The sequence below is a fragment of the Loxodonta africana genome, chromosome 2 (assembly GCF_030014295.1).
Source record: "Loxodonta africana isolate mLoxAfr1 chromosome 2, mLoxAfr1.hap2, whole genome shotgun sequence".
Classification (NCBI taxonomy): domain Eukaryota; kingdom Metazoa; phylum Chordata; class Mammalia; order Proboscidea; family Elephantidae; genus Loxodonta; species Loxodonta africana.
In genome coordinates this window covers 88,674,657-88,692,912 of record NC_087343.1, presented here as the reverse complement: position 1 = coordinate 88,692,912, position 18,256 = coordinate 88,674,657, and the positions used below count along the sequence as shown (strand labels likewise).

At 40.2% G+C, this 18,256-nt stretch overlaps 1 protein-coding gene across 1 annotated transcript; it reads left to right on the top strand.

Moving 5' to 3' along the window:
• The first annotated feature begins 17,015 nt into the window (after positions 1 to 17,015).
• LOC100668904 (cytochrome c oxidase subunit NDUFA4) lies at positions 17,016 to 17,443 on the top strand. The gene has a single exon (XM_003408122.4). The coding sequence runs from the start codon at positions 17,044 to 17,046 to the stop codon at positions 17,290 to 17,292; it is 249 nt and encodes an 82-aa protein (XP_003408170.1). The 5' UTR covers positions 17,016 to 17,043; the 3' UTR covers positions 17,293 to 17,443.
• The last annotated feature ends 813 nt before the right edge of the window (positions 17,444 to 18,256 follow it).

Below are 18,256 nucleotides of genomic sequence, written 5' to 3'. Positions count from 1 at the left end.
TCACTCAGAAAGGGAGAAAAATGAAATAAAACTAATTTTTATTGAACCTCACACATTGTGGTATTATAGTAGACCTTTCTCTAAAATACTTCAGGGTCAAAAACTCATTGGCTGTTAAGTCAATTCCCACTCACAGCAACCCTATAGGACAGAGTAGAACTGTCCCGCAGGGTTTCCAAGGCTGTAATCTTTATGGAAGCAGACTTCCACATCCTTCTTCCTCAGAGCAGCTCATGTGTTTGAACTGCTGACCTTTCAGTTATCGGCCTGGCCCTTTCAACAGGGCTCCTTTACTTCAAGGTAACTCATTAACCCATTGACTTCTAGTCGATTCCGACTCATACTGACCCTATAGGACAGGGTAGAACTGCCCCATAGGGTTTTCAAGAAGCAGCTGGTGGATTCCAACTGCGGACCTTTGGGTTAACATCCCAGTTCTTAACTATTGTGCAACCAGGGCTCCTACTTCAAGGTAGGTATTACTATTCTTATTCTTAGATTTGAGTAAACCTGGTTAGGAATTTAAGTGACTTGCCCAAGGCCATTTTGTAAGTGTCAGACCTGCCTGTCTGAAAAGCTTACCTGTCCATTACCCGGCTCTTCCTTCCTAATACAGTTAAGTAAAGCATTTCTGTAAAGAAGAACTAAAGCACAAACTAAAGCAGCTGAATAGCAGATCTCTTTGCTAAATGTTGAATGAATTTTCAATGTGTAATTAATATCCACTTTCAAGGAAACCCTAATAGTTAACATTTACTATAAATAATGCAGGAAACCCTGGTGGCATAGTGTTTAAGTGCTACGGCTGCTAACCAAAGGGTCAGCAGTTCAAATCCACCAGGCACTCCTTGTGGAAACTCTATGGGGCAGTTCTACTCTGTCTTATATGGTCGCTATGAGTCAGAATCGACTTGACGGCACTGGGTTTTATAAATAATGCCATCTGTACATAATGGAACATAATGGAAAGTTATGGGTCAGATACTCCTCACATTTTAAGATGTTATCCTTTATTTTGCCAGTTGTGTTTCTCTAACCCTCTAACGTTTATAGTTCCCTACAATGTTCCTAGACATGACAATTCCTAACAAAGTAGTTATTTTGGGCAAAGGCACTTTCTCAGGCAGACTTAACTAGTCAGAACATGGACAGTGCTAAAAAACTATATTGCATGCCTTTACTTTGGCTCTTAACATTATTATTTAGAAAATGAAACACTTCTTCAAGGCTGTCAAATAAATAAAATGAAATGATATCCCTGAATGTCTGCTTTTTTTTTTTTTTTGTCTAAGGCAGATTTTTCCCCTCTAGCTATCTAAAAAGGAAAACCAGGTATATTCTGGAGTAGAGAGTGATCAAAACAGAGGAAGACCCCCAGTGAGATGGATTGACACAGTGGCTGCAACAATGGGCCAACAATTGTGAGGACAGGGCAGGACCTGGCAGTATTTCCTTCTGTTGTCCATGGTGTTGCTATGGGTCAGAACCAACTCGACATCTCCTAACAACAACATATTCAGGAGAGAGTCTATAGCTATATTATTTCTATGTAACTGTCCATACGGACTCTCTCTCTTTCTCTCCCTCCCTACCTCCCTCTGTCCTTGTCTTCCTTCTTTCCCTCCTTTCTTTCTTTTTTCATCAAGAGAAAGAGAATGAGAGAGCAGTTATTTCTGATTCTCCCATGTCTGACAAAACTATCAGAAGTTTTTGAATAGAAAAATAATTTTTGAGCTTTTATAACTAAAAGTCAGCTTTCCCATTACACTCAAGTACAAATCAAACAATAATCGGAATCTCATTCTTTGAAATCATGTTCCTGTACTGAGACATTCTTTATGTAAGCCCCAAGGTCCCAGGTGTAGATAGAGTAAGATTTTCATTCATAGTGCTGGTGTCTACAAGAAACCACAAGCCAGAAGCTAGGTGCTTTTTCTCTTTGCCTTGATCTTGTCTTTAAGAACTTGGCTGAGTTCAGGGGCAGTCAGCCAATGACTTGGAGAAGGATCTAGATGGCAGGTGGGTCTCTAGGGAGTTTCATTATCTTCATCTAAGCCTCCTGATAGTTTCCAGGATCAAATTTCAGCCTTCTCCTTTTTTATTGATCAGGTGAAGTGTTCTTAGACATGACATTGTGTCTTGCTGTACTAAAAAGTACTAGGGATGACAAATTCCAGTCTCAACCAAATTCAGAAAACTGAGTTCACATTTCAAGCCCCTCATCTGGCTGATCCTAGGTACAACTAGGTAAAGTATCATTTTTGGGTGGTGAAAGAATGCTGCAGATTAAAAATGTGTACAAAATAAATTTCGAAGACCCTGGGAAAAAAGGAACTCAATCTTCTAAGCTTGTTTCATTAAAAAAAAAAAAAGCCTACAGGTTAGGGACACACAATCTATCCACCGCTTTAAATCCTCTTTGGTTTACTAGGAAATGCCGAAGCAGTTTAAGGCCTTTGCTGCCTTCCTTAGACAATAAAAGAAACTTGCAAAAGGCAAAATGATGGCAATTCTCATTGTGCTTTGTCCTGAAGTATACAAATTACTCAGAGAAAGTAAACACCAGGGAAATATCCTCAGAGTTCAACAAGAAATTCAATTTTCCCAGAAATCATGTACTTAGTTTTTGCTTCCCCCACTCCCAAATCGAAATTTACTGTAAAATATTTCCTTCAATAAAATAGTTTCTTTTCTTTGTTGTAAATGCCCTACTCCTGGCTTTTCAGGTTGGGCAGATTTCTCCAGAACTTAACTAACTGAAAGACTACCTACATCATGATGGAACTATGCAAGCGAAAGCCAAGTTCCAACATGGAGTAATGGGAAAGGCTGGGCTGCCGAGAGGAGATGACTTCATTAGGGAGAAGAGAGGCTCTCTGAGTCGGTCCACACCACAGCCAAACTGCTCAGCACATCTGCACTCGCCCCACCCCGGGAGGCTGCCCTAAGCAGAGCATCAAAAATGCCATCGTTTGTGCAAAGAAAAAGATCAAAGCATGAAGAAAGCAGCCCAACCAAATGGGCTCGTATCATCCTTACTCCCTTCCTTAGTCTCTTTCCCAAACTCATCTTCTCCCCACTCCACAGCCTTTTGAAAAATATAGGCCATTTGCTATAAAAACATTTGCCTGGCTGAACCAAGACTAACTGAGGCATCTGGTTTCTGAGCACAAGGAAGAGGTAAAGATCTTAGAATCTAAGAGGCAGAGCAAAGAACAACGCAGAGGTTTTCTTAAGAGGCAAAACTCTTGCTGTTGCTGTTTATTTTCAGAGACTACCAGTTCACCATTTGTTTAATTAGAGTACAATGGGACCCAGAGACAAGGAGCTTAATGAAAGCTGCTGCTCTATGTAGTACAAAAGAAACCATGACAGTTTTTGGTGTCTCTGTGGTGAGCAAAGGTAGCTACAAGAAAAAAACAGAGAAACTTCTACATACTGAGAGTAATGTTTCGAGAATTCTAATATATACATCAGAACAGGTATAGAATTAACAAATCAGTAAAAAGAATTGCAGGTCTTGTTAAATGTCAGGGACACCTTGGTGAAAAATGAGGGAGATCATATTTTAACCCTGTGTTTCAGAAAGAAATCAATCATTGCAATAATTATTCAAGGAAAAAGAAATAAGAGAAGATTATCTATAAAGCTCAGCAAATACAAGAAGACTGCTCTCGATTGCTTTTTATATTCGCTGTTCAATTCAACAGACATTTATTGAGCATGTTCTATGTGTATTGTTTTAGACATTAGACAAACATCATTCAAAAGGTAAGACTTGCTTCCCGACCTCAAGAAGTTTATAATTTTTAGAGAACAAATTAATCCATTAGAGGAGTCAAGGTTATAATTTATCTACATAATGACTAATGAATTTAGAGGAAAAAATACATTTTTTGTTTTCATAGACTGGTCCAACCCACCGTCTTTTAAAAACATGCCATTGACTGCAAATGGATCAGGGGAAAATGAGAGCTCAACAGATCTATCTCCTCTACTGGAAAATCTTTTCCATGCACATATTCTACTGACGTTGAATTCCAGGCATTAACCTTGTTGTATATGAGGAAATCATATTTTTCTTATTTTCCCACAATAAATATAGTTGATTAGATGACATGTACTCAGGGTTCATTTCTGAAAATCTTTCAGAGTTGGTAAATCAAACACTCCTGCTACGTGAAAAAAAGGTGAATGGTGGAAGGAAAGCATTGAATGGCACCCTAACTGGAAAAGAAGATCAGACACTAGGGTCTCTCTCTGGCTGCTGTGCATGGGTACCAATATAGGCATTAAGAAACAAGAGAAAAGAACAATGTGCTAAAAATTCTTCTTCTGCGAAATTATAGTAATTAATATGGTGCTTCTAGCCCTGATTTTTGTGACTCCCACAAAATGATTGGGTGGGACTATGCAAATAAGGAGTTTGTGGCCCACCAAGAGGATTGGACAGCTTGCTAACTGTGCAAATAAGGTGCATGGGACTCTTACAGTGTACTCAAAAAAACCAAACCTACTGCTGTCGTGTCGATTCTGACTCATAGCAACCCTGTAAGACAGAGTAGAACTGCCCCATAGGGTTTCCAAGGAGTGGCTGGTAGATTCAAACTGCCAACCTTTTGGTTAGCAGCAGTAGCTCTTAACCTCTATGCCACAAGGGTTTCCCCTTGCAGGAAGGGACCATGCAAATAAGGTGTATGGAACCTTAAGGAGGTAATTGGTCAGTTTTGTCATCCCACTAGAATTAAAATGAGCCAATTCCTTTTTTTTTTAATTCCAGAGGCTGCTGGAGGGGACCTCACTACCATCAAGAAGAGCCAGGAGTGGAGTGTGTCCTTTAATCCACAGTCCCCGAGCTGAGAATCTCCTAAACCCAGGAGACAGAGAGAGAGAGCTGTAACACCAGGGATGGTGGGAGATGGCAAGAAGCAGTAGCAGAGAAACAGTGGCAGCAGAACTAGAAGACTGGCGCAAAGCAGTACAGTGGAATTCCCAGCCCAGGGAGCAAGGCAGCTACAGTGGGTGGGCTGACCCATGGAGTGAGAGAGCTGAGTGCCTTTGGGCAGGAGGCGTGCTGGCAGAGTAAGGCATCTCTGGGCACTTATTGGCAGAGCTAAAGAACTTTGTAACACCTGCCCACGCAGGGCAGAGGCCAGGCCAAGGGCCAAGGGGCCAAGAGCTGCTAGAGACCCTGCCAGCAGGCATGGCTGAGAAGCTGTCATGACTGAAGAACTGTATCCTGAGTCACTCCTCATCCTGAACTGCAGTTTATTAATACCCTAATAAACCCCATAATTGTGAGTATGGTTTGTGAGTTCTGTGTGGCCATTGCAATGAATTATCCAACCTAGCAGAAAAGTAGAGATTGCCATGGGAGGGACAACTGGTATCAGAATTGATAAAAAGGTTGGAGAGAGGAGGTATGTCTGACCTCTGCCTCATAGGAATCAGCCTTGGGATGATGTTGGTCTTGATTTTCTCTCCTCCTTGTGAAGTTAGAGGAGGTCTGGCCCACCCTGCCATTTTTACACCTTGTTAGTATATAATCACAAAGATGAAAGGAATAGTTTGATTTTAATATATGTGTTAGTTATCTAGTGCTGCCATAACAGAAATACCACAAGTGGATGGCTCTAACAAAGAAAAATTCATTTTCTCACTAGTCTAGTAGTTTATAAGTCCAAATTCAGGGCGTCAGCTCCAAGGGAAGGCTTTCTCTCTCTGTCGGCTCTGGAGGAAGGTCCTTATCCTCAATCTTCCCCTGGTCGAGGAGCTTCTCAGGTGCAGGGACCCCAGGTCCAAAGGACGTGCTCTGCTCCTGGTGCTGCTTTCTTGGTAGTATGAGGTCCCCAACTCTCTTCTTGCTTTCCTTTCATCTCTTGAGAGATAAAAGGTGGTGCAGGCCACACTGCAGGGAAAACTCCCTTTACCTTGGATCAGGGAGGTGACCTGAGTAAGGGTAGTGTTACAATCCCATCCTAATCCTCTCAACATAAAATTACAATCACAAAAATGGAGGACAACCACACAATACTGGGAATCATGGCCTAACCAAGTTGACACATATTTTTAGGACACGATTCAGTCCATGACAATATAGTATCCAATTTTTAGGCTTCCCTCAAAAATAGAGTTGAGAAGATGTAATGGTCTTCCCTAGTCCCCATTTCTACAGCTTTATGGGGGAGATTTTGTCTCCTTTTCCTAGTTGGTGGCAACTGCCTCTGATGATCTTCTCTCTTCCACAGAATCTCACAAGACGTCTATCTTAGTTTGAGTTCCTCCAGAGGCCAACTCTGAGAGAAGGATTTGAGTGCAGGTAGTTTTTTTTGTTTTGTTTTTTGTTTTAGTTTACTTGGGAGATGAGGCTAAGAAACAACTGTAGGAAAGTAAGGAAACAAAGGGAAAGGAAGGAGGTTAATGAAGGATGTTTTCTAAATAGGTGTCGATGTAGACAATTGGAGCTTATTTCCACTGTAGAATGTTGAGAAATAGTGTAGAACATGTCTCTTAGAGGTATGCCCTCTGAGGGGTGTGCTTCTTCTTCTTTCACTCTCAATTCCCACCCAGATGGCCTACCCCAAATCCCCTGCTGCTGATATTCCCTAGTCTAACAGGCCACTCTGGGGACACTTTAGTTCAGTTACCTTCTTCTCTGTCACTTGCTCCATAGGAGACTACCAAAACCTTATCCTTGCCAGACGAAACAGTGGGAAGACAGGCTACCCGTGCCTGTCTCCTTCCAGTCACTTCTCTCCAAACACCTTTGCTCCTGCTCAGGTAGCTGCAAGGATGATCAACAAATTCACTTCCTGAGTTGATCTGCTGCACTCCTCTTCTTGCAGACAACCTCAATTTACATGAATTATTCTCTTAGAGCCCCCCTTCACTTCTACCATGAGGAGACAAGGGTAAAGAGACAGCATTCTCCATGAAAGAATAGAGAAATGTTGTTTGGGGGAAGGCCATGTGAGAGAGATTGATGAGGAGAAAAACAGGTGGTGAGGTTGTCCAAAAATGCAGCAGTGTGTATGTCTCTAGTAAAAAAAGATCCACCTACCAAAAAATAAAGAGTATAAAAGACTTTCTTCCAGTCTTCTCTGCCGTAGTCACTTGTCTCTGTTTCCTTGTGGATTTATATCACATTTGAGTAAAAGGCCTTCAGATATTCTAGTGATAAGGCAATATAACGCACAAATTCCTGGATTTCTTCTGATTCATAGTATTTGGCAATTCCATGGAAATCTTGTTGTGGTTCAGCAGTAGAGGAAGAAAAATATTGCCATAAACTGATTTGAAAGGTCAGGTGTTTAAGATAGGAAGGTATTATGAAAGTAATAGTAATCTGAGTGCAGATTCAGGCAAAGTAAATAGGTTCCCCTGACATATGGGACAGTTTTGTGATCTGCTGTAAGGTGAAGGAAGTTAATAAGCATTAAGATACCAAAGCTTTAGTGACAAAGAGAATATGAGAGAATTGAATAATAGAAAAAATATTAGACTTCAAATCATAGGGTGGGAACATGAATCTCTCAGCACTACTGCTTACTAGTTTTGCAAACTTGAGCAAACCAAATTGATGTGGTTGAGTTTCCTCATTGGCAAAATGAAAATAACAATATCTATATCACAGAGTTAACACAAGTGTGTGATGAGATAATTAAATGAAGTACCCAATAAAGTGGCCAGGGATACTATGTATGGGTGTGTAGTCTGTGCACTGCACAAATGTGACCAGTCAAGGGAATGACCAGGGCCTGAAAACCCACTCAAGCTCTAAAAGTTGAGCTATGGACCCAGCTTGTATCTACAACAGGGCTGAGGAAGGGGTAATTTTGCTTCCTGCCCTCAGACAAACGTATCAAGCCTTGCACCCAAGTGATTCTGTCTGTCCACAGCTGGCACCTCTTTCTAATTTCCACAATGCTGGCAGCCCTCCAGGAGGCACTCAGTGAATGAAGGCAGTGTCCTTTAACTGGGGTCTAGCTTAGCCTAATTTTCCTACAGGGGATAGCTGTCAGTAAACGCATAAGAACTGGCTCAAATGAATGAACTGGCACAAGTCAAGGACCATCTGGCAACTAGGCTGGTGTTTCTCAAAGTGTGTCCTTGTGCCACTGCACAAAAATGACTTAGATTTCGTAACTATGGCACCAAAGGCAAAAGCAACAAAAGAAGAAATAGGTGAATTGTACTTCATCAAACTTAAAAACTCTTGGGCTTCAAAAGACACTATCAAGAAAATGAAAAGACAACCCACAAAATAGAAGAAGAGTTTTGCAACTTATGTATCTGATAAGAGACTTGGGTCTATAATACATAAAGCATGGTTACAAATCAGCAATAAAAGGCAAATAACCTCATTTTTTCAAATGGGCAAAGGATCTGAATACACGTCTCTCCAAAGGAGATACCATGAACTTATGGCCAATAAACATATAAAAAGATGCTCAACGTCATTAAACATCAAGGAGTTGCAATTCAAAACGACGAGAGAATACTTCACACTCACTCAAAAAAAAGAAGAAGAAAAAAACCTCAAACATTGCCCTCAAGTTGATTCTGACTCACAGTGACGCTGCAGGACAGAGTAGATATGCTCCATAGGGTTTCCAAGGCTCTAAATCTGTATGGAAGCAGACTGCCAAGTCTTTCTCCCATGGAGTGTCTGGTGGGTTCGAACTGCCAACCTTTCAGTTAGTAGCCAGCCCTTTAACCGCTGCACTTTCAGGGCGTAATAAAAAAGACAGATAATAACAAATACTGGAGAAGATGTGGAGAAATTGGAGCCTCATATACCGCTACAGGGTCGCTATCAGTCAGAATCGACTCGATGTCACTGGGTTTTTGGTATACTGCTGGCGGGAGTATAAAATGATGCAGTCACATTGGAAAAATGTGGCAGTCCCTCAAAAGGTTAAATAAACAGTTACCATATAACCTAGCAATTCCACTCCGAGAAATTCCACCCAAGAGGAATTAAAACATGTATCTACACAAACCCTGGTGGCGTAGTGGTTAAGTGCTACTGCTGCTATCCAAAGGGTTGGCAGTTCTAATCCGCCAGGTGCTCTTTGGAAACTCTATGGGGCAGTTCTACTTTGTCCTATAGGGTCACTGTGAGTCGGAATTGACTCAACGGCACTGGGTTTGGTTTTTTGGTTTTATCCACACAAAACTTGGCTAGAAACGCTCATAGCATTACTCACAATAGCCAAACAGTGGAAACAACCCAAATGTCCATCAACTGATGAATGGATAAATAAAATGTCGTTTAACCATACAGTGGAATTTTATTTAGCAATAAAAAGGAACGAAGTACTGATACATGATGCAACATGCTGAAAACATTATGTTAAGGGAAAGAAGAAAGTCACAAAAGACCACATATCGCATGATTCCACTTATATGAAGTGTCCAGAACAGGCAAATCTATAGAGACAAAAAAGGTTAGTAGTTGTCCAGGGCTGTAGTTTGAGGTGGAGATATGAGGGTGACTGCTAATGGGTATGAGGTTTCTTTTTTGTGGTAATGAAATTTTTCTGGAATGTGATAATGCTGATGAATGCACAACTCTGTGACTATGCTAAAACTCGCTTACTTGTATACTTTAAATGGATGAAATATATGGAATGTGAGCGATATCTTAAAAAGTTGTTATCCAAAAAATAAGTGTATATTTTTAAAAGTGACTTGGGATGCTTGTTAAAAATACAGGTCCCTAGACCCTTCTCTAGACCAAACGAAGAGGCATGCCTGCAAGTGAAATCCAGGATTGTGCACTGTGAACAAGAATACTGGACCATTCTTCTGTGCGTTCAGCTTATCAGCCACTGTTTTCCCTACAAGTGAACTGTATTTTTGTGGAAGTTTTACTGAAAGATCTTTCCTTGTAAGAAATGTGGTATTTGAAACCCAGCAATTGAGAAATCGTTTGGGTAAAAAAAAAAAAAAAAAAAAAAAACTCTCTTCTCATTGTTAGTACTTAAAGACAGCCAAAGTTGAAGATGGTATTTTCTAGTTTTCTTAATATGTTCAATGATAAAAATTAAATTTAAAGGTAGTAAAAAAGAAATCTTTTATTCGGTGATTCTTAGCATCAATTGCCATCTTCATCATCCCCACCAACAACCAAAATAAAAACAAAAAGTCTCCCTGAAAAGTGGCTAAAACTTGGGGATCAAGATTCTATTTGCCTCTTTGCAGCTAACCAGTGCGATGAGATTTCATCTTCCACCCTCAACCTCAGCCATTTCTTTTACAATGTTTGCTACAGTCAGAATAAATGTTTGGAGTGGGGATGTTAATTTCAGCTGTGTGACAGGAGATGATCATAAAGATTTGAAATTTTCATCTTTTGGTTGCAAAACTGCTTTTATATTTGAATAGAATTTTACTATTTACGAAGTATTTTCACTAGTCACTTAATCCTTGAACTATGCCCCTGTAGTACATGTGGAAGATATTACTAACTCTTATAGCAGAGACTTCTAGTTGTTCCCACCAAAAAATTGTCCCTCCAACTAGGTTATTCCTTCTTACAGAATGCTTGGATTATGGTGATCTGGAAAATGGAGATTCCAGATTCCTTAGCAGTCGAGTAGGACCATATGACCAAATTCTGGCCAATGTTGGGGCGGTGAGGGAGTGGTGTGAGCAACTACTGGGATATGTTGTTAAAGGGTGGCAACATGGTCTCCTTTCCCCGCTTCCTCCATCCTGCTGCCTGAAATGTGGATGTGGCAGTTAGCCTTTCTGAGTCATGTATATGAGGACAACACCCTAGGATGGGAGACAAACAAGAGAGAAGGTGTCTGGATCCCTGATGCTGACTATGCCACGTCAGTTCTGATATGCTTACATTCAGTTCTGTGAGAGAGAAATAAACTCAGAGCTTGTTAGTCTTCTCTAACTTTGAGCCTATGTAACAAAGGCTGAACCTATTTCCTAACCCACAGAGTTGAGCTGCTGTGTAGAGATGGGCATGCATCTTTCACATTGCACAGTATACATTCTCTGGGCTACACGTGGCATCCCTGAATACAGTCCCATCTTTCAAATGAGGACAGAAAGTCTCAGGGAGGTGAGGCCACACACTTAGTAAATCCTGGAGCCAAGGCTCCACAAACATTATAGAATACAAGGAGGATAATAAATCAGTTTCACTTCATTATAAAATGGAATATAATAATAATATATCATCCTTCTTAGACAAGACAACCCTGGTGGCAAAATGGTTAAGTGCTGTGGCTGCTAACCAAAAGATCGGCAGTTGGAATCCACCAGGCACTCCTTGGAAACTCTCTGAGGCAGTTCTACTCTGTCCTACAGGGTTGCTATAAGTTGGAATCTACTTGACAGCAATGGGTTTGGTTTGGTTTTTTGGTTTTTTTAGACAAAAGATAAATATATCTTAAGTACTAGAATTCAATATTTACGCCCTTAGGAATGAAAGTAAGAAATGTAAATGAAAATAGAATTGGAAACACTCCTTCTGCTCAATGTCATTCAATATGTTCAGAGGAACAGGATGCCTCCTTAAATCCAATAGCTAAAGCAGGAGGCTGTGCACAGGGACAGTTGTAGAGCCTGTGCGTGTGGGTGTGTCATTTGCATGCATTAAGATGGAAATTGAGCATCGTATTTTACTTGCATGTGTCAGTGAAGTGATTGCACTTCCAAGATCCGTTTGTGCTCGTAATTACTTGATTTGTGAAGCAAATGTGTGGTTTGAGGATGGAAATAGGTACCTAGTAACTCCATTTGGGAGGTCCAATTTTGACATAAATGACTAGAGATTTTTTCCTAAGGAAGAGAGATTACATATAGGATTCAAATTTAATTTATTTAAAATTTTTGATACTTGGAGATCCATTGATTTGAAGGATCCGATTTGATTTTTTGCTCATAAAATGGTACTTTAATTGAGAGAAGTATTTAAGTGATGATGGAAACAATTAATTTGTAGCTTAATTAATTAACAATTAATTTCTATCCATAGGGTATATCATACCAACCCTGCAGAAAAATACTGTCAAATTTTATATTTAAAAGAATTGTAACAATATTCCGAAATTACCTGCCAGTTGTCCCAAAACACACGTGAAGAACACTAGCAATCGCAGTGGCTGTTGCTTCCACAGAAGCCCTTAGTGTTATGCCAGCTTTACAGAAAAGAGGAGTCCCAGGGTGGTGTAGTGGTTAAGAGCTATGGCTGCTAACCAAAAGGTCAGCAGTTCAAATCCACCAGGCGCTCCTTGGAAACCCTATGGGACAGTCCTACTCTCTCCTATAGGATCGCTACTAGTCAAATGGACTCAACGGCATTGGGTTTGGTTTGGTTTTTGGTTATTGCTTCCACAGACCTAAGAGACATCTCCTAAAGCACCCTGGGATTCAAAGCTTAATTCACAAGAGACTCCACCCCTGCCCCGCCCACCTTGAAGAGTCAAATTAGTTTTCCTTTGTGCAAGTATGTTCCATGGGAAATGGAATACACTTAGAAGTAAGCATTCTCTATTGATTCCGAAGTTTACTTACCCACAACTAGTGCTGTATCACTACAAAGCACTGCTGTATCTACTGTCTCATCAGTTGTAATTAGTAATAGTGCTTTGAACTACTCTCTTATTTCTTGAAAGTTAGCTTTGGCTTTGCAAAGCAGAAATGGTCTCCAGTTCTTCCAGTGAGCTAGAAGGGAAGAGGCAAGACTCGTGGCCTAAGGTAAATGGCTGTAGAAGTGCTGGGCTCACTCGACTGCTGGTGGCTGGTGTGGCTGGCATAGGACAGCACTGTTAGCCATCCTGAAACAATGATTTGGAAACAATTTTAACTTAAGATGCTGGGTAAGGAAACATTCAAGAAGTTGGCAGTCAGTAGTGGTACCTTTAAATTAAAAGTTTTAAAAACCATTGGGTTTTTAAAAGGTTGTGCTAGTTGGTTAAAGTTAAATGCACAAGGCTGGTATTAATCTCTAGCTTCTGTTTTGATGACAAATCCAGTCATTACATCATCTTCTTGCTATCAAAACCAAAATAATTAGTTTCCAGGGTAGTGTTTGTCCAAAAGATACAAAGGATGCTTCAATCTCAGATGAGCTCTAAATAGCCCTCCCTCATTCTCCAGGATGGTAATAATGAAATAATAAATATTATTATTATAGTATTATCTTTATTATAAAATAAATAATAATGACAACAATAAAAACAGTAATAATAGCTGCCCATTACTGAGCATTTAGCACATGCCAGCCATAATCCTTAAAAGTAATTATTGTTATTCCAGCTTTACAGAAAAGAGGAATCCCAGGGTGATACAGTTAACATACTTGGTTTCTAACCTAAAGGTAGGAGGTTTGAGTCCACTCAGAGGTGCCTCAGGAGAAAGGCCTGACGATCTACTTCTGAAAAATCAGCCCCTTAAAACTCCACGGAGCGCAGCTCTACTCTGACACACACGGGGTCTCCATGGGGGGAGTCAACCCGACAGCAGCTGGTTCAGAGAAGAGAACATTGATGTTCACAGAGGGAGTTGACCACCTCAGACAGCCAGGACAGGACTGATTCCCACTGCTGGTTTCTTGTACTGTATATGTCTATATATAGTCACATTTGTCCATATTTTTTGGAGGAGATAAGAGAAGGGGGCTGGGAGTGGTGAGAGCGAGAGTGAGATTATAGCAAGCTAATATATGTCTCACGAAAGCATGATAAAACCAAAACCAAACCCAGTGCTGTCAAGTCGATTCCGACTCACAGCGACCCTGTAGTGAGGATTTATTGTGATATATTTTGTTCTTATTTTCAGACCTGAGATCTGATTAAAAGCACAACTTACTCTAAAGAGAGGTTGCAACTGAATTTCTAAAGACTGACTATTTTGGAACTTTCCCAGGGAGTTGTTAACTATTTCCATACGGTACCACTTATTTATTTATTTTTCTTTACTAAACTGAAGCTGAACAGAGCACAGACTGCTCTGCTCTCAGTCCTCCTAAAAGTGAGCGGGGGCGGAGGGGGGGGAGTGTGGAGCAAAAATACTTATCACTTTTAAGTGGCCTCAGCCTTTTCAGCCTTAGTTAAGTGCTCTGTAAATCCATACTATCCTAGACATTCTGATAAACTCTTTTCTCGGACATACTATTTTGTTTTTGATAAATTTGACTTCTACATCATTCAGTTTTGTGCAAGAACACAGAAAAATCAATTGGTGTTTTGTTCAGTTGCTCTCACTCAATTAAATATTTTTCATTACCTTTCTTCCCCCCTCTACCATGCTTCAAAGTAACACAGCATGAGAACATCAGCCTTGGGTATTAGTCCTTACAGATAGAGTTGTTTTTGAAATAAACTCAGTAAGACTTTTTGTAATAAACTTTACCCAGGTCTCAGACCCCTATCAGTCCCTGAAGTAGTCATAATAAACACGAACTGAAGCTTCGAAATCTTCAAGAAATTCTGGTCTTAAAAAAAAAAAAAAAAAAATGCAAAACTGTCTTTGGAGGATTCCCCAGTTAATGCAATGTTTACAGATTGGGCCAATAATCTATAAACATAAAACTAGGAATTGTTTGAGAAGATAACTAAGAAACCTCTGTTTATATGGGACTAAAAGTTATAGACTTAAAATTTTCAAACAAAAGTAAGAGTGATTTCATAAGAACAGGACTCTTAAGGGGGAAATCAGCAGGCAAAGCTTTGGTGTTCCAAGTGCTCCATTTTCTTAAATAAAGTTGAATTTAGAAAAGTAAATTTAAGATGTTTTCATAAAAGCGTAAAGCTTGTAAAATATATCTCATATGCATCATTTCATTTATTAAAATAGCTTTGAGATGGTAATAAAAATAAGAATCTAAAAATTTAGTCCAGATTCAAATTATTTTCATTTTACTGATATGCCACTTAAAGACCATATGCACTAAATAATACTAGGTCACTTATTGTGACCTGGAGTGTGTATCACTTCTGACCCCCTCAAGTTCATCTATTTCTGTTACCTCCTGGCAACAAAGTACAGAGAGTTTCATGTTTAAATACTTCTGGAAATTATAATAACCTAAAGGAACTCCAAATAAACGCTTCTTACTTTCCAGAAATTTCCAACTCAAATATTGACAACTTTTAATAAATTGACTTAAAAGTTCATTTCCTGGTCACTTCTGCTTTTGAAAATATTTTGCCCTTTTAGATCATCCCTCTTGCCTTTGTATATGTCGTTTCTAAACACTGTAAGGGTCTTTTCTGCTTCCCACCTTCGTCTATTTGGAAGAAACTGACCAAAATTTCAAGACCTGATTAAGTTTATTCTAGTCCATGAAGGGAGTCTTTGAGTGTGTGTGCATACAGTTAATGCTCTTGTCTGAGAACTGAAAAGTTGACAGTTCGCGTCCACCCAGAGGTGCACTGAAAGAAAGCCCTGGCAATCTACTTCTGAAAGACCAGCCACTGAAAACCCTTAGAGCACAATTTTACTCTGACACACATGGGGTCATCATGAGTCAGGGCTGGCTTGATGGCTTCTGGTTTGTGGTTAGTCTATGAAGCTTTTCTGAAGTGACTCCACCTGCTGCACCCCAACCTCACCTCTCTGCTACCTTTCAGTTGAGGTAGCTACTGTAACTTGTATGCACTTCCATTACTACTTTTATCCCACCATGCTACAATTCATAGATTACATGAATCCCTTAAAAGCAAGGACCATATTTTTTTCACAGTTGTATTCAAAGTTCCTGAAGCAGTGCTTGGCACTTGGATATCCTGAAAAACTGGTGAAAAAAAATGAATGATGGGAAATAACATATCTGGTTTCTATTTCAGAGGTACAGTACCAAAACAAACAAAACGGTTGCAGTGGAGTTAACTCTAACTCACAGCAACCCTACAGGACAGAATAGAACTGCCCCATACGGTTTCCAAGGAGTGGCTGGTGGATTTGAACTACCTATCTTGTGGTTAGCAGTCGATTTGTTCACCACGGTGCCACCAGGGCTCCAGAGATACAGTAGTCCCCCCTGATTCGTGGTTTTGCTTTCCACGGTTCTAGTTACCATGGTCCAAAAATGTTAAACAAGTAGCTTGATGAAGTCTGGAGCTGTCCCACTCCCTCCCGCCCAGAGACCATATTACGTTAACTTTTATTACGGTATATTGTTATAATTGTCCCATTTTATTATTAATTATTGTTGTTCATCTCTTATTGTGCCTAATTTATAAATGAAACTTTATCAAAACATAGTACATATAGGGTTTGGTGCTATCCCCGGTTTCAGGCCTCCACAGGGGTCTTGGAACACATCCCCCTGGCAGATTAGTGGTGACTACTGTACTTTTGTTTTCCACCCAGCACTCAAGATAAAGTAAAAATCTCTAGTCCATCTATCTCCTCATCACTGAAAAATTATTCTTTTTTTTTTTTTTTAAGAAACCCTGGTGGCCTAGTGGTTAAGTGCTACAGCTGCTAACCAAAGGGTCAGCAGTTCGAATCTGCCAGGCACTCCTTGGAAACTCTATGGGGCAGTTAGTTCTACTCTGTCCTACAGGGTCGCTATGAGTCCGAATCGACTTGATGGCACTGGGTCTGGGTATTTAAAGGGTAAAATAGTAGCAGGCTGCTTAGGTTCAAAACATGGCTTCACCATTTTACTAAAAAAGTTAGGTGAGTAAAATTCTAAAAGTAACTTAACTCCACCCTCGTCCCTACAAAAAAAGAAAAGACTCCTCAGTCTCCACATGGTAATATAGGGTTTGTAGCACTGTCTGTTCTGTAGAGTTCTTGTGAGAATTTGCCGGACATAATGTGAGCAGGAGACTTCGCCCAAGGCCTGGCATAAGCTAACTTCTCTATAAATGACCAATCATCAGGCTAGTGGTAACAATTTAAAGTTAAAAAATTGAGGAAAAAAATCCTCACTTTATTGTTGCTTAAAAAAAAAAATAGTTTTATAGAGATATAGGAGCCCTGATGGTACAGTGATTAAGAGTTCGGCTGCTAATCAAAAGGAAGGCAGTTCAGTCTCCTTCCGGATCTGAAGCCTCTGCCGCAAACATGATCCGCCATGTCATCGGTCTGGCCAAGAAGCACCCCAGCTTGATACCGCTGTTCATATTTATGGGAACTGGAGGTACTGGAGCAGCACTGTATGCCTTGCATCTTGCATTGTTTAATCCAGACGTCAGTTGGGACAAAAAGAATAACCCAGAACCATGGAACAGAGTGGCCCCCAATGAACAATACAAGTTCTACTCAGTGAATGTGGATTACAGCAAACTGAAGAAAGAAGGCCCTGACTTCTAAATAAAATGTTTTCCTATAAAGCTGCTTAGAATGAAGGTCTTCCAGAAGCCATCCGCACAATTTTCCACTTAACCAGAATATATTTCTTCCCTAAAGACATGAAATCATGTTGGTATCATGTTGGGTTTACACTGAATAATAAATAAATAAATATCTGGAAAAAAAAAAAAAAAAGGAAGGCAGTTCAAACCCACCAGCAACTCCAAGGGAGAAAGGTGTGACGGTCTCCTTCATAAAGGTTACAGCCTTGGAAACCCTATGGGGCAGTTCTACCCTGTAGGAATCTACCTTATTTTTATGCAAAAAACGCCTTCTGCGTTTGTTTTCGGGGCCTGCATTCTCCCTGGAAAGGCACCTCAGGAGCGCCTCCATGCCAATCCTCTTCCACGTTGGGCTGAAAAAAAATTGGCATAGATTACTTACGTAAATACGGGGGGGGGGGCGTGAGAGGGCAGCCGCCAACAAACGCGGAAGGCGCAGGTTATTTGCGTAAAAATTCAGCAACGATGGCAACGGTATTGAGATATAAAGGACATATAATAAATTGCACAGAGCGAAAGTGTGCATTTTTGACAACTTTTGACAGATGTATGTACCAGAGACACCCCCCAAAACATGAACTATGCCTCTTTGTCATACCTCCTCCCACCAACTCTGCTTCTATTTCTAGGCAACTGCTAATCTTGCTGTCACTATAGACTAGTGTACATTTTCTAGAATTTTATATAAATGAAATGATTCAGTATATACTCTTTGTCTGGCTTCTTCCCTTGAAATTGATTCACGCCATTGTGACCATCAAGAGATCATTCCTTTTTATTGCGGAGTAATATTCCATTGTATGGATTAAAGCACAGAGTATTCATCCATTCACCTGTTGATGGACATTTGGGGGTTTTTCCAATTTTTTGGCCCTTGCAAATAAAGATAGGCTAGAAATTTTTCTGTGCAATTCTTTCTGTGG

Coding starts and splice junctions, on each gene's coding strand:
- LOC100668904 (XM_003408122.4), top strand. CDS start 17,044: ATGATCCGCCATGTCATCGGTCTGGCCAAGAAGCACCCCAGCTTGATA.